General features: G+C 40.2%; 1 protein-coding gene across 5 annotated transcripts in view; it reads right to left on the minus strand.

The window, feature by feature from the left end:
* Positions 1-1,100: 1,100 nt before the first annotated feature.
* LOC124774256 (UDP-sugar transporter UST74c) overlaps positions 1,101-20,382 on the minus strand; it is a 134,600-nt gene continuing 115,318 nt past the window's right edge. For all 5 annotated transcript variants that reach the window (XM_047249465.1, XM_047249467.1, XM_047249468.1 and 2 more), the window contains 2 exons: positions 8,152-8,388; positions 1,101-7,167 (listed from right to left, as the gene is read on the minus strand). In XM_047249465.1, coding sequence (XP_047105421.1) covers positions 6,523-7,167; positions 8,152-8,388 — 882 coding nt within the window. In that variant the 3' untranslated portion in view covers positions 1,101-6,522. The remainder of the gene's footprint in view (positions 7,168-8,151; positions 8,389-20,382) is intronic.

Consider the following 20,382-nt stretch of genomic DNA (forward strand, 5'->3'; position numbering starts at 1 on the left):
TTGGTTGTTTGAGGTGTAAGGGACCAAACAGCAAGGTCATCAGCCTCTTGTTTCAAATATACTCCATTCCGCTAACGGGACATCTCAGAAAAGTCAGAACAATAAAACGGAAAAAGGGAAAAACGTAAAAGGGCAGTCACGTTGTCATTGGTAAAAAACAAATGAGGGAAGTTGGCAAGAGAGACGAACCCAACACTATGCTGAAGCAGCATAGGCAAGACCACCTGTGACTTAAAAGGTACAACCGCTATAATGCACAAAGTATGTATGGGAATAGAAAGACTAACCAAGCCTTTTTTTTAAAAAAAAAAAAAAAAAAAAAAAAAAAAAAAAAAAAAAAAAAAAGGGGGGGGTAAAAACAGAGTAAAAGGGGAAGAAAAAAGAAATTCCGGTCAGGGAGGTGAATCGGGAATCTCTGAACACTGCCTACAGTGGGAGACACCCAAACACTCACCGCTCTGCCCCAACACCAGAGAGAGATTAAAAACCTTAAAACTGAGAATAAAAACCACTCTCCCGGAGGAAACCGAGAACCAGAGAGACCATCCGGGAATCGTCAGCCAACATCAAACGTAAAGTGTGGGGGAGTCTGTACTTAACACGCAGAGCCAAAAGAAGGGGGCATTCAACCAAAATGTGGGCCACTGACTGGAAGGCTCCACAACCACATAGCGGGGGTGGCTCATCACGCAAAAGAAAACCATGGGTCAGCCTGGTATGGCCAATGCGGAGACGACACAGTGTGGTCGAGTCCTTTCGGGAGAGGCGAAAGGAAGAACGCCATGGGCTTGGTGTCACCTTAATTGCACGAAGTTTATTAGACAGTGGAGTAGCCTCCCACGAATTGGCCCATGACTGTGCGAAGTGGGATTTGATGTGAAGCCATAAATCCGCTGCAGGAGGGGTTACAGAAAACGGGGGGTAAGTAACTGCTCCCCAAGCCAAACGATCAGCAAGCTCATTACCCGGGATACCCACATGGCCAGGGACCCAAAGGAAGTCAATAGAACAAGCAGCACAGTGAATATCAGCGAGATGGTCATGGATGGCAGAGACCAAGGGATGGCGCGAAAAACACCAGTCAATAGCAAGAAGGCCACTCATCGAGTCCGTACATAACAAAACACGGCTGTGTTGGGATTGTTTAATAAAGGTAAGGGCCCGGGAAATTGCCATCAATTCCGCAGTAAACACCCCACATGTAGGTGGCAGCAGGATGGCACTCGGGATTTGAGGAGAGGCTCGAGATCCTGTTTGATTTCTGGAATGGAGTCACTGTGGCAGAGTTTTTAGGTGGACAAATCTGACAACTGCCAGAGTCCTTCTGGCAGATAAACCTTTCACTTCAAAACCACAGTGCTGCAGTCTGTAAGCAGGTAGGATTATAAGATTGAGCTCAGTTTTTAGACGGTGGATTGTGGTTCTTTCTGCAGATTTAATGTTAGCTTGCATATTGAGGGATTTGGGAAATAATGATACAAGGTTGAGGTTAAGAAATTCTGGAAAGTTAATTGGGAGGGGAGTGGGGGGGGGGATTTGGGGCCAGTGGAAGAGGATCACAGTTGGATGGAGGAGCGAACTGTGACGAGTTACATGGGCTTTTTGGCTGAAGCAATCTATCCTTTTGATATACTGCCATTATTCCATCCTAGATTTCCCACTGTTTAGTGAGTATTTTCTTTGGTGTAATGGTAACGTGTCTACTAGCAATGACTGATCTCAGCCTAGAAATGCATAGTCCTATTCTCACAGCAGTATTTGAGGAGTTAATTTTTTCTGTAAACTTTTTTTAGTGTTTGAAACATGAATAGAACCCAGCTCTCATATTCTCAATGGAGTACTGCCAGAACTGCAATGCCATCAAGAATACATATCTGAATGCATGTCGACTTGTGAACTCTTACTAGTGCATTTGGGCCTGCAGGCAAACCCATCCCTGTTAGTGAGACTCAAGAGGAGAAGTGGTACAGCTGGATCATTAGGATAGCTCATCTGATGTCGGATCCCTATCAATCCTGAATCCTAGTGCTGCAGAACACTGCAGTACATTTACCTCAAACTTCAACCATAATCTGCAGAGTTTTCTAGTATGTGTAGCATGAAGCAGGTGACTGTCTTTGTTGAACCAGGAGACACCAGAATTTTGCTGTATATAACACAACTGCAGCAGAGTCGGTGAGTGTCAGGAGTATCACACAATCCGCTAAAGAATTCATGCCTCGAAGTTACTGACAAGAATCATACAGGAGAATAAAAAAGAAAACTGATGACCTGTTATATGATTGCTTTCAGGAAAACTTTCACACAGGAGGATCTTGCAAACATTTTTATTTGACTGTCTCACAGAATGCGGTATGGAGAACACAGTAATCACAGTAATAGGCTCCCCTTGCATAGAGAAGCAACTGAAAGAGCTGAAAAATAAGTTGCCAGATCTGGATGGAATACCAGTTCAGTTTCACAAAAAATACACTGCGGCACTTGCCCCTTAGCTTGCATGTATCTCAAATCTCTCACCCAACGAAAAGTCCCAAATGGATGGAAAAAATTGGCAGGTGTCTCCCATAGGTAAGAAGCATAAAAGAATGGACCCACATAAAGAGCAATATCCTTAATGTCAGTTTGCTGCAGAATTCTTGAATATCTGAGTTCGAATATATTTCCTTGAGACAGAAAACCTGTCCACAAATCATCATCGATTTAGAAAACATCACTCATGCAAAACTCCATTTGCTCTTTTCTTGCATGACATCCTGCTAACAGTGGATGAAGGACAACAGGCAGATTCCACATTCCTAGATTTCTGGAAAGCAGCTTTTATCCTAGCCTTCAGTTCGTTGACATCAGCAGCTGGTGTGACGAAAACTCTGTCCTTGATATAGCCCCAGTGTGGGAGGGGGGAGGTAGTCTTTGTCACACCAGTTGCTGACGATGATGAACTGAAGACTAGGATAAAAGCTGCTGTGGGTACTGTGACAGAACACATGTTACGAAACACCTGGAGGGAACTGGAATCCGCCTCGATATTCTCCGAGCTACCAAGGGAGCACACATCGAGGTTTACTAACTTAAGTGGTCTTCAAAAACTAGTAACATTAACCTATGTAATGGCATCAAATGTAACTTATCTCAAACAGTTATTCGGTTATAAATTTGTATAATCATGTCAGGACTGTGTTCACCCTGTATATTTATGACAATTTCCTTTCTACAGGCAATTAGCTAAATTTTCAATAATTCCAGAAAGCATGTTAACATTCAGTAATCAGTGTTGCCTGCACACTAAGGATAGTATGGTATTTTAACTAACAACATTTTGATTTCTCTGGTTACCTTCATAATCAGTGATAACCTTTCCCTTAAAGGAAGTTGTGTACCCTGTTCCCTCTAGGTTTTCTGTGAGTAATTTTGTCTGTTATAAACTCTATGTCTTGGGAATAAAATCAAAGCCTTCTGCACCAATAACCAAAAAACTATCCACTAACCTACAAAAGCTTCAATGACATTTTATCAGTCTTTGCTAATGGTGTCAAATGAAGAGCTCAAATTAAATTTATTCTTCCTGATAGTTTTAAGTTGCCTCACTGTACAAGATATCACAGCCTGACGTCCTCAGAGTGCAGGACACACACACACACACACACACACACACACACACACACACACACACACACACACACACGTGACTGGTGTATGTGAGTCTCTCAAGACATTTATTGAGAAGTTCTCAGCTTTGAGGCAACTGTTTTGATTGATTTTCGATTACTATGTAAGAGGTGTTCTCCCCACTTCAGCCAGTGCACACCTGCACAGTCTGTTTATCTTCTAGAGCTGTTTATAATTTAAAAGTAAGGTGTTTGCTACTAACTGAGTGGAAAAAATTACAGCAGGCATATTCTACATTTACATCTATACTTTGCAAGTCACTAGAGTGCATGGTAGAGGGTACTTCCCTCTGTATTATACATTAGGGGTTGTTCCTGATCCTTTCACATATGGAACATGGGCAGAATAACTGCTTAAACACATCAAATTTGAGTGTTCATCTAACACTGCATGATAAATGCATTTCAAGTGAAATAATAAATACTGCAAATTGATAGTTTGGCAGAAAAGTATACAGAGAGAGCCACAGAAGCACACATTTTCATAGAACCTTGGAAGGTGTGTCAATTCTGACCATCATGCCAATTAAACTGGCTTCAGCTTGTGGATAGTACCACCATTATCTTGCTACATGGAGGAGGAGGACAGACCACTTTACGAATTCCTGTGATAGAATGGGAATCTTTAACATCACACTGTTGGTAACCATGGTCATGGTGATGTTTTTGTTGCAAATTTCATAAAGGTATGTGAAACAGCAGTTAGTTGACACTCAAGTGAAGCAGTCAGTGTGCCATAGCACAAAAGATGTAGAAAATGAGTTGTGTGTGTAAGCATTATCGGGCATCTCAGCTGAATGATTACACTGCATCCTGTATGTAGAACGTCACATGTAAAAGCAGTGTGCACTTTGGATGCGTAGAACTGCTTAATGTACTAAGAACAGGTTCAAAAAATTTTAATCTGGTGCCTGACAATATTTAAGTGCATCTGGAGGATTTTGATAATTTGTGAGTGAATAAAATTAGGACTAATTACCACATACCAGAGCCCATGCAACAATCGGTACAGACAAAGGTAGGTGAGAGCACCAAATGGTCTAGTTGTTATGTTGACTGGAACAGTGATGTCTGTGCTTTTAGGGTTGGTAAATATAATTGTGAAAGCTTCCTTGGAAAAGGCAGAACTCTGAATGAGTTTCAGTAAACGGGAGTTGACTGAAAATGATTAAGACAGGCACAAACTGCTTATATCAGCGCTCTGGCTTTTACTGTAGCAGTCCATAGGAATGTACTTTCTAGGAGATGTAATTGTTTCATCCAGTATGTTAATGTCTTGTCTCAACAGAGCCCAAACCTAAAGAATTGTCTTAACAGCCTTTCTGCAGGTGACAACTAATTTGAAAACAGGATGCTGATTAACAAACTAAAGTCAGCTAAAAAACTATATTACAGAAGACATCCGACAACTTATTATTGGTATACTTAATAAGGAATATCTCCAAAGGCCTCTAATCATTAACCTTCCAGCTTCTAAAACACAAAAATGTAACATTCTTCATTCTGAGCACAAAATGTTTGATTATGGCACATAATTAACACAAACATTTCCAAAAATGGCACAATTTTCACATAAAAACTAGTCATTCTACAATATGTGAAGTGGGGGTAGCATGAATCTAAACTGAATAACACATGAGATTTTGTACACAACTACCAGTGTTACAACATGAAGCTGACAATAGGCTTAGCACCTTCAACAAGTAATGATATTTCATTGTCACGAAATGTGCAGGAAAACAACAACCATACACATGGATAGGCCTCTGCGCAACACTTTGCTGTTAACTGAAAATCTGTCTCTTTAAGTAGCAGTTTAAAGTTACCTATGTACAAATATCTGGAGTTAGATTTTACAACCATCAATACTCATTTAATTGAGTGATCCATAAGAGTGCATCGCAGCAGAGTTAGAGAGAGAGAGAGAGAGAGAGAGAGAGAGAGAGAGAGAGAGAGAGGTAGGTAGGTAGGTATCAGACTTAATGCACATCCGGAAATCTGTCCGAACACTGTGTATGGAACTCCACACCACGCGTCTTCAGTGCAGTAATAAATGGCAAGTTTCATTTACCAGATTTTGCAGCACAATACTGTATTTATATTTGTTGCACTCAAATGAAAATTGTCTGTATGTGTACAATTGAGGATCTTAATTTTTGCACTGGCATTATGATTATTATTATTATTTTGACATATGACAAGTATTTTTGTGGATCGACGTGAGTCTCTCCTCATCAATAATGTAAACTAGTTCCTGCAGCTCAGACCATAACCAAGAGTCTGCAATTTGACACACACACACACACACACACACACACACACACACACACACACACACACACACACACACACACACACCATTCATTTTGCATGTGCTTACATAAATATTTTAACACATGGTAATTTTACAGATCCTGTTTAACATTTGTTAAAGTAAGACTTCTTACAGTATATACTAGAATCTCAATTACTGACTTCATTCATTATGTTTAGAAAAATATACCACACTAGGAAGAATTTCAGACTAGCTTTTCAAGCACTTATGTAGCATTGCATAAAAATTTGTCAATGCTGTGATCATTGCCCTCTTGTATGAAGTACCAGGTAGAGTTTAGTTTGATGTACTGGAATTAATGTGCACTTTTTTCTGCATTCTCTCACCGTTCTCAACCTATGATATACTACACAGCAAACATATCACCACCTCGAATCGCAGATGAGCAAAAAGAACTAAATTTGAGATCTTTTTCACATGTTCAGTTGCAGTTACACACATACACAAGTCAAGTGAAATCACAGTTTCAGTAGTATTGTAAGATGCATACTGTCACTAAGAATACCACCACTTTAGTCTTCATCATACAACTGTTGTGACAGCAGCATTTGACTTTGGCTCTTGTCTTGGTTTTCTTCTAAATGTCACCCAGGTGTACACAAGACTTCCAATAACACTGACGTTGATGCCTATGAAATTCAGCCAAGAAAATATATAGTCTCCACCAATCACCATACCTAGATAAGTAATACACACATTCTTGAGGCATCCTATAACTGTAGTTGTCAACGCTGAATTGTACATGGTGCAAAGCATAACAGAATAAGTCAACACAAAGCCCATCACACACGAGGCAGCAAACTGCACCAAAAAAAGTGGCTGATCCCAATCAGAAAATGCAATGGCCCTGTCCAGTTCTCCTGTGGCCCATGCAAACACAGTCGCAGGTGGTAACATGAACAGTGAATTATAAAACATTAGTCCATACTTTCCAAGCTCTGCTGCATCCAGCTTTTGTTTCACAACAACACCATTTGCTGCAGTGAAGAAGTCATTCAGCAAAACTGATATGTAGCCTTCTGCACTGAAGGCTAGATCATTGCTTGCAGCAATTATTGCACCAAGAATCATTGTATAAACAGATATTTGGACAGCTGTAGTTGGTCTAACACCCAGCAAATAAAATTCACCTACCATTGTCATCAGAATCGAAAAACGTCGCAGAACCTGTAGTAAGAGATATTTAGATCAGAGGCTCTTTTTTCAAAACAATTTACACAAGACTATATAGTGTCTATGATAATTTATTGTATGTTAATGCATCGAATCATTAAAATCAATTTGTGTATGGCTCAACAACAATTCAATAAGAAACTGTTTTCTGTAGTTTGAATTTTTCAATATACAAGCAAAATTCACAAATCCTATGATTACCTACCTAAGATTTATTTCACTGAAAACATCATTTCACTAATTTTTTAAATGACCAGGTCATCAAGCAAGCAATACAAATTTCATGTGAGTCATTCTTATACAATGCTGTTCTCAACAGTCATGAATAGTACTAGATACCATACACGTTGTGGCTATTAACATTACTTTGTAGTGATGGCCACTACATACTCATTACAATAGTAGTCTCTCTCTCTCTCTCTCTCTCTCTCTCTCTCTCTCTCTCTCTGTCTGTCTGTCTGTCTGTCTGTGAGAGAGAGAGAGAGAGAGAGAGAGAGAGAGAGAGAGAGAGAGAGAGAGAGAGAGAGAGAGAGAGAGAGAGAGAGGGGGGGGGGGGGGGGGGGGAGGTTGTGTATAGTAAATTAGGAATCTTTACTATGCACTGCACGATACTGCTACCGGGCTATAATTGTCAGGCACACAGAGAAATGTGAAAGTATTATTTTTTACCTATGATGCACCCACTGTTTTGTCACCTACAACGATAAATATATAATCATTTCTTTCATCAAGGAACAGCACAGTTAAGCATCAGACCTTGAGTGAATAGATCATCTTGTGCAATATGGTACATATGAAAATAACAATAAGCTAGTAATGCAAAAGTCCACTTTGAGCTTTCTTATCACATGGCCTGAAGAATAATGATTGATCTACTGCTATACATTTGGAAGAAAACCTGTGATTTTCATTATTTTCATGAAATTTGTAGACATAATGATCCTATCAGATATTTAACACACAAAAAATGATACTTACTGTAAGCATTGGCAAGGAAAGTTGTTTTGTCCCATAGAGCCCAAAGACAACATTTCCCATGTAAATTAGGGGCAGTGGCCATAGTTTACGAAAGATGCCTCTATCAAATGGAGGGAAAGATAGCACATTGATGCTCCGTGCAACAATGAGTACTGCTACGGTAGCAGCCATCTGACCCAGACCAAGAACTTGAGCAGAAGGAAATCCATAAGTTGTCAATACATTCTTGTTTACCACCTGTAACAGTTCATTTTCAAAATATTCACAATAATGCAGCAAAGTTCCAGAATAAAAACTTATTTAACATAGAGAGCACTCAAAAAATTTAATGTTGAATGCATTATGTTGACAGAGAAAAAACACAACTTTCTGCAAATTATCAAAAAAGGAAAGTAACTAGAGCAAGTATGCCAAATGCTGAAGCATAAGAGACGAAATCCAGTACACTACTTTATTACGATCCTGAGCAGATTCACATGCAGTCACATCCTGCCTATCCCATAATTTTTTTCGTCCTTTACCAAAGCAAGGAGACTAGTGACTACAAGAATGGACAGGAGTTACTGAAGTCATAACTGCAAGAGAGTTTAAATTGGAGATAGGTCCTCTCTTATCACCAGGAATCCACCAAATGTTCTCTTTGCTCCATTTTTCAACATCTCTTCTGGTTATACACCCACTTTTTCCTCTTAATTGCCTATTGTCATTTCTATGATTCATTTATTGGTCTTCCTGGGCCTTCAGAATATAATTAATATGCCCACTTTTCCATTCCACTATGCAACTCATTTTTGCATTGCATCTGGCAAGACATGCAAGTTGAAATTTTCCATCTCAAGCACAATGAGGTATCGCCCACTTTAATGTGACATTCAATTTTTCTGAAAGATTGAAATAGTTTTTTCTCTATACCTCGTTCAGTCTTCACCTGCTCAACACACGCTAGGCTGAAATAAAAAATTAATCAACAGATTTGGTAACATAATTAAGTTTTTCCTTTCAAAATACCAATTAAACACTGATTTAGTCCAAACTTTTATAGTACTTAAGTCCCTTCATACCTTGTTGGATTTTTCTGCTGTGAAAACAAGCAAAAACAATTTTTTTTAACACACTGAAATGTCAGTTTGATCCCTTCTTGTTTCAAATGCAGTCAGCAAAGATTTTGTCACAAAAAAAAACTGAACATAATGTCTAAAAACTAGCATAAAATCAAACTCAAGTGAACTGCAGCTCCTTAAGGTATGAATTACAATGTGCACTAAACTGTGAAGGATAGATGCAGCACGTCTCTCCATCAGTTCACAGATGCTGGTTCAGTCAGTCGAGGGTAGTGCCTGTGGGACAATCAACTGAACACCAATATCATCGCCCAATACATCAAGTCAAAATCAGTATTTTGTATATCCACAGAGATTAGCATGTGCCCACATGCATTCTATACATTTATGATATCTTGTCCAAATGTGGCATTGACGGGGAACAAAACAGGAAACCCATCAACAAGATGGTGTGTGAAGGAACCACTCACAGAATTCTAATTCTAATTAGTTACCATAACCATTACAGGTGACATGGGAACAAAGTGTTTCAAGTGAACCAAGGCACACCGACTTATATGTAGTAATATGGATTTATCCATGGCGTGTGCTTATACATGGTAGAATCAAACTGAAAGGTGTTTCAAAATTAATATATGGGTTTTAAGGCTTTGTGTTTCTCTTTCATTTGGTGTATTATTTATAATTGTAAGGTGAAAGTAATATGTGCTACAAACACTTTTTCTTACAATTATTCAGTGTGAACACCGATCACACGTCAAGTCAACAGGCAAGTTGCTCTAAAACCTCGATCAATGTGTGAAGAGTAACTACTACAAAAACACTGTTTCTAAAGTTGGATAGATCAGCTGGTATCAGAGGCACACGCAAAAAATGCTGTTTGTCGACCTGTCCCTTGCACCCAATCCGCCAGCCAGATAGAACTTTGTTTAACCAGTCGCATATCAAGTTATGACAGTGAGGCGGCACACTATCTTGCTCCCAAATAAAGATGTGTTGTTCAGCTTCTTCCCAATGAGGCACAGGCCATAGCTGTAGCACATCAGGATAAGAATCAGTAGTTATTGTTGGTTCACCGAAAAAGAGAGGCCCATAAACTTTGTGTGGGGATATTTATTGGGGCTAAGCATGAAAGACTCACACTCGTTCAACATATTTTTCAGGCACTCTGTCATTCCATACTCTTCCCATTGCATACAGACATACAAATGAAACTGTCTGAGTTGCTCTTTCATGTTGTGTATTATTTACAATTTTGAGTTGAATGTAATAAATGCTACAATGCCTTACAACTGGCATGTTCATTTTGAAACACCCTGTAAATAAATTGGCAATACTGAGCCAAATTCAAATGTGAGATGACACACCATTGCAAATCCTGTATGACATTTGCTATTTGTGCAAGAAATGCTCTCGACCCAGGCAAGTTGCTTTGTCTCAAGTGTTATTTGTATAAACATACAGGAACAGCATGTAACATCACTACTCACTCCCATCCCTCCTCTAACATGCTGTTAATGTGAGTTGTGTTACAAGTATGAAGATGGCAGATCCGTAGAGGCAATGATGGCAAGTGGACTTTTATGTACCTAATAATAAGCCAGGGCAAATGCTTGTGGCACTCAGATGAAGAAAGAGTTGGAATTTATGCAAGTTCACAAGATCCTGAAGACCACCCTGGACTCCAACAATTTGATCGGAGTCCTTAACTATCATGCTGGCCTAGTATTAGGTTATTTACCTTGTATAACTAGTCAATATAATAGAAGGGTATGCTTTCACAATAAATAAGTGAAAGAGGTCTTGGTAACAGCAACAACCATAATTAATAAAAAGCTCCACCTGAAGTAACTTTTCTTCAAGAAATGAAGTATGCAAGCAATGCACAACACAGTCAATCAGCCAGAAAATTCAACATTAGGGAATATCAGCCATGAAGAAACACACAGATCCTGTAATATGGGGAGCAAAACATATATTTCCATTTGCCAAAACACACTAATGTGTGGCATTTACATGAAATTAATCAAGAAAAGTTGAACCAGAAACATTGTAATACTGGATGACTTTCAAGTAATTGTTCCCAGAAAGTAAAGGTTACTGCAACAAGAAATGACTTGTACTGTCTTTTAAAAGCCCCCTCTGTTGTAAGTGGTAACTGTTGATGTGCCTGCAGTGTTCCAGAAACTGTACAGTACAAAGTACAATGCTAGGAATGACTGTTTCAAAAATAATGCAAAAGAAAATTATACACAAACACCACTATTTCCAGCAATAAAGAACCATTTTACAAATATGTCTCAATGCAGGCAAGAAGACAACCAGTTGTGAATATACTGACACTAGACGGTATTAACCCATTAGCGCCATGTGTTGCCATATGGCAATGTTTGTAACACATTTTTAAAAATAGTTGATTCCACATCATACGGGTTGTGTTGGCAGCACTGGAATCCATTCTGCAAGACTGTAAAGATCACTACAATGTAACAGTTTTAACAATACATTTAAATTCTGCGGCGTAAGCAGTGTTGGAAGTCGTCGTCTGCTGAATGATGAAGAAAAATGGAGTACAAGTTCGAGTATGTATGTTTACACAGTAACTTACAATATATAATTTGGTTTTTTAGTATAGTTGTGCTTTGAATACTCAAATATATATTCTTTGGAGGTGAATAAATTGCGTTCATTTAGGCCGTTTGAATGTCGGTGTTGCCATATGGCAATGCTAGGTGCTTGTACTCAGTAAAATGACAAATTTTCTCTTTTGTTTTAGAAGAGGTTTCTCTCTTGCTCAGGCACTGGAGGTTCTTTATAATGACGATATTGAAGGTGATGTGTTTGTTGAGCCCCCAGATCCGAATAGAGAAGAATGATGGATTATTGTATGTGCAGTGGTTGGACAACTCAGTTGTCACAATGATCTCTTCATGTGCTGCACAAGTAGTTGGCAAAGTCAAGAGATTCTCGCAACTAAAAAAGCGAAATATGATTCCCAGACCAAAACTGGTAGCCAAATATAATACATATACGGGAGGTACTGATCAGAATCTAGCATGCTATCACATTGCAATAAGAAGCAAGAAATGGTACTGGTGTCTCTTTACATGGATGTTAGATGTCGCCATACAAAAATGTTGAATTTTGTATAATGAAGCAAGAAACCAAATTATTTCTCAGCTTGACTTCAAGAGAGAAGTAGCAACAGCAATTTTTTTAAAAAAACCATGAAAAAATTAATTCCAGCAGTAATTAGTTAAGGGAGTACACAGTATTAGCAAATTGTGCAAAAATTTGCACACACACACACACACACACACACACACACACACACACACACACACACACACACTTCTCCAGTGGAAACCACGGAATTCATCATCATCATCATCATCATCATCATCATCATCATCATCATCATCATCATCTTTCTCAAACGTTATGTCTGGTTAAAAATGGAAAGTGACGCGGACCTTGATCAAGCGTGACTTCCTTTTAACTGTACGGTACAAGTTCCATCGCATTTAGGAACTTTCGGGTAATTGAACATGTATCCATAATTACAGATTTCTGTAGTTGTATATATAAGTTTGGATGTAGCTGTATTGTGTTGATGTGCTGGTGGATATTGTGTGGTATGACTCCTATAGTTGATAGTATAATTGGTATAATGTCAACTTTATCCTGATGCCACATGTCCTTTACTTCCTCAGCCAGTTGGATGTATTTTTCAATTTTTTCACCTGTTTTCTTCTGTGTATTTACTGAATTGGGTATGGATATTTCGATTAGTTGTGTTAATTTCTTCTTTTTATTGGCGAGTATGATGTCAGGTTTGTTATGTGGTGTTTTATCTGTTATAATGGTTCTGTTCCAGTATAATTTGTATTCATCATTCTCCAGTACATTTTGTGGTGCATACTTGTATGTGGGAACGTGTTGTTTTATTAGTTTATGTTGTATGGCAAGTTGTTGATGTATTATTTTTGCTACATTGTCATGTCTTCTGGGGTATTCTGTATTTGCTAGTATTGTACATCCGCTTATGATGTGATCTACTGTTTCTATTTGTTGTTTGCAAAGTATGCATTTATCTGTTGTGGTATTGGGATCTTTAATAATATGCTTGCTGTAATATCTGGTGTTTATTGTTTGATCCTGTATTGCAATCATGAATCCTTCCGTCTCACTGTATATATATTGCCTTTTCTTAGCCATGTGTTGGATGCGTCTTTATCGATGTGTGGCTGTGTTAGATGATATGGGTGCTTGCCATGTAGTGTTTTCTTTTTCCAATTTACTTTCTTCTTATCTGTTGATGTTATGTGATATAAAGGGTTGTAGAAGTGGTTATGAAGTTGCAGTGGTGTAGCCGATGTATTTATATGAGTGATTGCTTTGTGTATCTTGTTAGTTTCTGCTAGTTCTAGAAAGAATTTTCTTAAATTGTCTACCTGTCCATAATGTAGGTTTTTTATGTCGATAAATCCCCTTCTTCCTTTCTGCTTAATGTGAATCTTTCTGTTGCTGAATGTGTGTGATGTATTTTATATTTGTGGCATTGTGATCGTGTAAGTGTATTGAGTGCTTCTAGGTCTGTGTTACTCCATTTCACTACTCCAAATGTGTAGGTCAATATTGGTATAGCATAAGTATTTATAGCTTTTGTCTTGTTTCTTGCTGTCAATTCTGTTTTCAGTATTTTTGTTAGTCTTTGTCTATATTTTTCTTTTAGTTCTTCTTTAATATTTGTATTATCTATTCCTATTTCTTGTCTGTATCCTAGATATTTATAGACATCTGTTTTTTCCATCGCTTCTATGCAGTCGCTGTGGTTATCAAATATGTAATCTTCTTGTTTAGTGTGTTTTCCCTTGACTATGCTATTTTTCTTACATTTGTCTGTTCCAAAAGCCATATTTATATCATTGCTGAATACTCCTGTTATCTTTATTAATTGGTTGAGTTGTTGATTTGTTGCTGCCAGTAGTTTTAGATCATCCACGTATAGCAAATGTGTGATTTTGTGTGGGTATGTTCCAGTAATATTGTATCCATAATTTGCATTATTTAGCATGTTGGATAGTGGGTTCAGAGCAAGACAGAACCAGAAAGGACTTAATGAGTCTCCTTGGTATATTCCACGCTTAATCTGTATTGGCTGTGATGTGATATTATTTTAATTTGTTTGGATATTAAGTGTGGTTTTCCAATTTTTCATTACTATGTTTAGGAATTGTATCAGTTTAGGATCTTCTTTGTATATTTCCAATATTTGTAGTAACCATGAGTGGGGTACACTATCAAAAGTGTTTTGGTAATCAATGTACGCATAGTGCAGCGACCTTTGTTTAGTTTTAGCTTGATATGTCACCTCTGCATCTATTATCAGTTGCTCTTTACATCCTTGTGCTCCTTTGCAACAGCCTTTTTGTTCTTCAGTTATAATTTTGTTCTGTGTTGTATGTGTCAATTTCTGTGTAATGACTGAAGTTAATATTTTGTATATTGTTGGTAGGCATGTTATGGGGCGATATTTAGCTGGGTTTGCTGTGTCTGCTTGATCTTTAGGTTTCAGATAGGTTATTCCATGTGTAAGTGTATTAGGGAATGTGTATGGGTCTGCAATGTAACTGTTAAATAATTTAGTTGGATGTGAATGTGTTGAGGTGAACTTCTATAGCCAGAAATTTGCTATTTTATCTTTTCCAGGGGCTTTCCAATTGTGAGTAGAATTAATTGCTTGGGTGACTTCATGTTGCAAAATTATCACTTCAGGCATTTGTGGTATCATCTTGTATGCATCTGTTTCTGAAGGCTCTAATTTAGGGCCCCTCAATGGGCTGATAAGGTTTAGTAGCCCTCCCTTAAACGGAGTAGTAAAAGCCCCTTCAAAAATAAAATGTAAAATTAACTTAGCTGCTGAGACATTGTTTCTTAACACCAGGGGTAGCAAGTCAGGGAGATTAAGCGCCTGCCACAAAACACTAGGTTAGGACAGTTCAGCGAAATGAGGACCATTATCAAACAGGAACTGCATTAGCAGTGGGATGGGTCCTCCCGGAGGAGGGGATAACCATGAGTCAGCAAAGTATGGCCAATGCCTTGCGAGAGGCCTGCAGGGAGGATTGCCATGGATTCATAGTCTCCACTTACTACTCACAGTTTGGCAAAGCCAAACTGAGCCATTCTGTATTAGAGATACTAAAACTTGATGGTGTAATATCGATCAGAGTCCTGTTACTGAATACCACTCAAGTCTATATACTGGTAGCCAGTTTGGCCAGGCTATAAGCAAGTTTATTCTCCATGACCCCAATGAGGCCTGGGGTTCAGACGAAGATCACAGAGTGTCTGCATTGGTCAAGGGCGCACAAGGTATCGTGAATAGACATGACCAAGGGATGGCGAGGTTAACACTAGTCAAGGGCTTGTAAACTGCTGAAGGAGTTGCTGCAAATGGGAAAGGCTCTCTGAAGCAGAAACATATGCTCAAGAGCACGAGAGATGGCTATTAATTCTGCAGTGAAAACACTATAGTCATTCGGCAAGGAGTGCAGTTCAGTATGTCCTGCATGAGTACAAGAAAAGCCTACAAGACCAATAACCATTGAGCCTTTAGTATAGACTACTACTGAAGCCCAGAATGTGCCAAGGATGGTGAAAAATTGGTGTCCGAAGGCCTCAGATAAACTGAGTCTTTCAAAACTTGTGACAGATCAAGACAAAGCTGTGGTCGAGAGATGAGCCATGGAGTTTTATGTGAGTGGGCCTAGAGGAGAGGTGATGGAGGAAACAACTAGAGTTCAGAGAGGCGGCACAGGACACAGATTTTGACTGTAATCCCTGATTGGGGCCACCATGTGGGAGATCACTTTCTGTATTTGGTAAGAGGAGACTGCAGTTTGGATGTTTAGGGGAGCTGCAAATGTATGTAGCGTACCTGATATGGTGGTGTTGGTACCTGATCCACAATAGAGGGCCCCCAGCCTCTAAGAGTAAGCTGCTAACATGGCTAGTTTGAAAGATTCCTGTCAAGTCTTAACGCCACAATTGGATCCAGCATCCGTAATGCTGACAGCGATGCCAAACCGTATGTCAGAGTCCCATAACGAAGACAGGATTGTATCACGGCTTTGCAAAGATGCAGAAGGGTAGTGCAATCTGCAACCCAGCTAGTATTACTCAGGCAATAAAGTGTATTAAAGTTCCGCCAGTACTTTCAATTAAGCTGGCGAAGATGGATAATCTACATCAACAGAGCCATGAATACCAGTCCTAGAAAGCATTGAGTAATTGGTCATTGAGGTAAGGTTGTGGTTGAACGATAGGATGCCAACGTAAGTGCACGACATAAGTCTTGGCAGCTGAAAACCAAAAGCCATGGACGAGCACACATGTTTACACCTTTCGTATGGTGTCTTGCAGTCAATATTCAGTGATATCCACACTAGATGAGCAATAGTAGAGGCAAAAGTCTTCAGCACACAAGGAGGGTGATACTGAGGACCCCACAGCTGCTGCTAGACCTTTTATGGCTACTGAAAAGAGAGGGCACTCAGTACAGACCCCTGTGGGACCCTATTCTCTTGGATATGGAGAGAACTGTTGGAGGCACCAACCTGAACCTAGAAAACACAATTAGACAAGTTCTGGATAAAGAGAAGGAGTGGATCCCCTAGACTCCACTCTTGTATGGCATGAAGGCTGTGTCGCTGCCTTGTGATGTCTTCAGCCTTTTGCAGGTCTAAGAAGACAGCTAAAAGGTGTTAACATCAGGCGAGAGTTGTTTGGATGGCAGACTCCTTGAAATCCAGATTATCAGTAGTAGAACGACAATGGCGTAAACCACCCTGGGACTGAGCCAGAAGACCCCGAGACTCAAGAAGCCAACAGAGCTGCCAGCTCACCATGCATTGAAGCAACTTACAGAGAACATTGGTGAGGCTGAGGCAATAAGGTGCTGCACTGATGGGTGGCACTTATGGCACTGGAGAGCCCGTCTATGATCTCTTATGCTCTCTGCAATTGCTGATGACCACCAAGGTACTGTCTTCCATCAGCACAATCTCAAAGAACAGGGGCAACAACAGTTTATCTCAAAAGGGAGTTTACCCAAATTCAGTACTAGGATGATGTTGCTCTCTAACCATCGTGAGGAGAAATCTACCTTGCTCTACACGTGGTTAAAGGTGGCAAGAATATGGACACACACTCCACCAATAGGTGCTTGAGCACTTTGTTGTTGATGCGGTCTAGCCCTGGGGCTGCATCAGGGCAATGGGCTAGGACACTAATTCCCACTTGCTGAATTGAACGTTATTCGGCGCCAGGTGGCTTCTAGGTACAAATAATTGCTTTCACTCTACCCACTATTTCAGGACAAGAAAGGTTGATTGATAGTTCTCAGATGCAGAGGCTCAAGCATAATGCACAGCAAAACATTTGGCAACAGCAGCTGTGTCAGTGTAAAAACCACCATCCGAGGTAATACTACGAGGGTCGGTCAAAAAGTAATGCCTCCCATTTTTTTTCTACTTAAAGAAATTAAGTTAAGTGAAAAATTTGAATTTGGCGCCATTCCTCAAACCTTCTTCTGCAATCCACTGCAGTAGTAACTTTCTGTGTCAACAGGTGGCAGCACAGCAGAAGTTTATAAGATGGCCGACATCGATGTTCGTTTGAGACAGCGTTGTGTGATTGAATTCTTGAATGCAGAAGGTGAAACGCCCATACGCATTCATGAAAGACTGAAGAAGGTGTATGGTGTTGTGACAGTGGATGTCAGCACTGTTAGACGATGGGTTCGTCGTTGTAAGGAAGCTGAAGGGCAAACACCGTTGACTGACGAAAAGCGGAGCGGCAGGCCGGTGAGTGCAGTGACTCCACACAACATTCAGCAAGTTGATGACATCATTCGTGGTGACCGTCGGGTGACTGCAGATGAAGAGTGTCACATTATTTCTCTTAGTAAAGGCAGTGTGATCACGATTATTAAACAATTGGGGTACTCAAAAGTTTGTGCACGGTGGGTTCCAAGAATGTTAACCGATCAGAATAAAGAGGCAAGGAAAACAATAGCCTCCCAACACTTGCAGCGCTTCCGTTTGGAGGGAGATGAGTTTCTGAAAAAAATTGTGACCGGGGACGAAACATGGGTGCATTTTTTTGAACCCGAATCAAAGAGGCAGTCAATGGAGTGGCGTCACACAAGCTCGCCGAGGAAGAAAAAATTCAAAACTGTGCGATCGGCAGGGAAAGTTATGGCAACAGTTTTCTGGGCTACAGAGGGTGTGATTCTGGTTGATTTTTTGGAGCAGGGATGCACAATTACTTCTGTTCAATACGTCACAACCCTCAACAAACTTAAAGCACGTCTTCAGCGAGTTCGCCCAACAAAATCAATGGCAGATGTTCTTCTTTTGCATGACAATGCAAGACCACACACCAGTCGTCACACCTCTGACGAGATTGTCAAAATTGGATGGGAAGTTTTGCCTCATCCCCCATACAGCCCTGACCTGGCACCATCAGACTTCCATCTGTTCGGGCCACTAAAAGAAGCTCATCGTGGGATTCATTTTGAAGATGAGGAGGCCGTCAAAACATCCGTGCGTCAATGGCTTAGGAAGCAGAGCTGTGATTTTTACCGTGCTGGGATACATGCCCTTGTTCAAAGATGGACCAAAACTGTAGAGATGGGCGGAGATTACATTGAAAAATGACAAAATGATCCTCAATGTTGTGGTTTTCAACCTATGTAATTGCATTTAAATTTCCTGACAATTAAACGTAGAAAAAAAAAATAGGAGGCATTACTTTTTGACTGACCCTCGTAGATACACCTGCAGATGTATGATATCTGTACTGACATCTGATCTTTGCCCAGACCTGTGAAGGTGTGTGGTCTGATCATTGGAACTTTCTATTTAGCTTTCTTGCTTCTGTCCTTTTCCTTTAGCCAGTGGTCCTGGGCATGGAGCCACTTAAAGGCAATAAGGTGCTGCACTGATGGGTGGCACTTATGGCACTGGAGAGCCCGTCTATGATCTCTTATGCTCTCTGCAATTGCTGATGACCACCAAGGTACTGTCTTCCATCAGCACAATCTCAAAGAACAGGGGATTGCTAAATCTGCTGCTGAAAGAACGGCTGTAGTTGTATTCTGAAATGCCTCATCTGTATCTCTTTGCAGTGGGGAACCAAGGGTGACAGCAGAGGCAAAACCATCCCAGCCAATGTCGTTGAGGGCCTATCTCCGCAAGCTTCCAAGGGACTGACACTAATGGAGAAAAAGGTAGATTGGGAAGTGGTTACTACCATACAAGTCATCGTGGACTCTCCAGTGGCTGGACAGCAGAAGAAGCTGGGTGCAGATGGAGAGGTGAATGGCCGAGAAAGTTTCGTGCGCTACACTGAAGTGTGGGGGCACCAGTATTCAATACACCGAGCAAGGTGGCGCAATGGCTAACACAATGGAGTTGCATTCGGGAGGACGATGGTTCAAACCCAATTCCAGCCATCCGGATTTAGGTTTTCTGTCATTTCTATAAATCTCTCCAGGCTGGGATGATTCCTTTGAAAAGACACAGCTGATCTCCCTGTTCCCTGACAATCCAAGCTTGTGCTCCATCTCTAGTGACCTTTATGTCGACACGACATTTAACCCCATCTACCTTCCAGTATTCAAGAGACAAAGGTCAAGTTGTGCCAGTGAGTTTTCGACATCTTTACCACCTCACAAAGGGTTATGAGCATCGAAATTACCCAAGATTAGGAAAGGTGGGAGGAGCTGAGAAACCAGTGCCAACAGTATGTTCCAAGACACTTTCACCATCAGGAAGGAGGTAAACACTTCAGATGGTAATATCCTGAAATGCCCCTATCGTAACAACCACAGCCTACAAAGGTGTATTAAGAAGCACAAGTTCACTATATAGGGTGTCCAGAACATATGTGCAAACTCCACGTGACACCCTGTCATAGGCAGTACAATTCTTATAATATCCTCAGTATCCACGAAGAGCCATGGTCCACGTTGCTGGAAACCAAGTCTCCTGAAGGGCAACGCAGAAGGCAGGGGAAGTGCTTAAGAACTGTAGCTCAGCCAGGTGGTGGAAAAAACATCTACAATTCCACCAGAGAATAATGTTTACATACTGTGAGGCCA

Source organism: Schistocerca piceifrons, chromosome 2 (assembly GCF_021461385.2).
Source record: "Schistocerca piceifrons isolate TAMUIC-IGC-003096 chromosome 2, iqSchPice1.1, whole genome shotgun sequence".
Classification (NCBI taxonomy): domain Eukaryota; kingdom Metazoa; phylum Arthropoda; class Insecta; order Orthoptera; family Acrididae; genus Schistocerca; species Schistocerca piceifrons.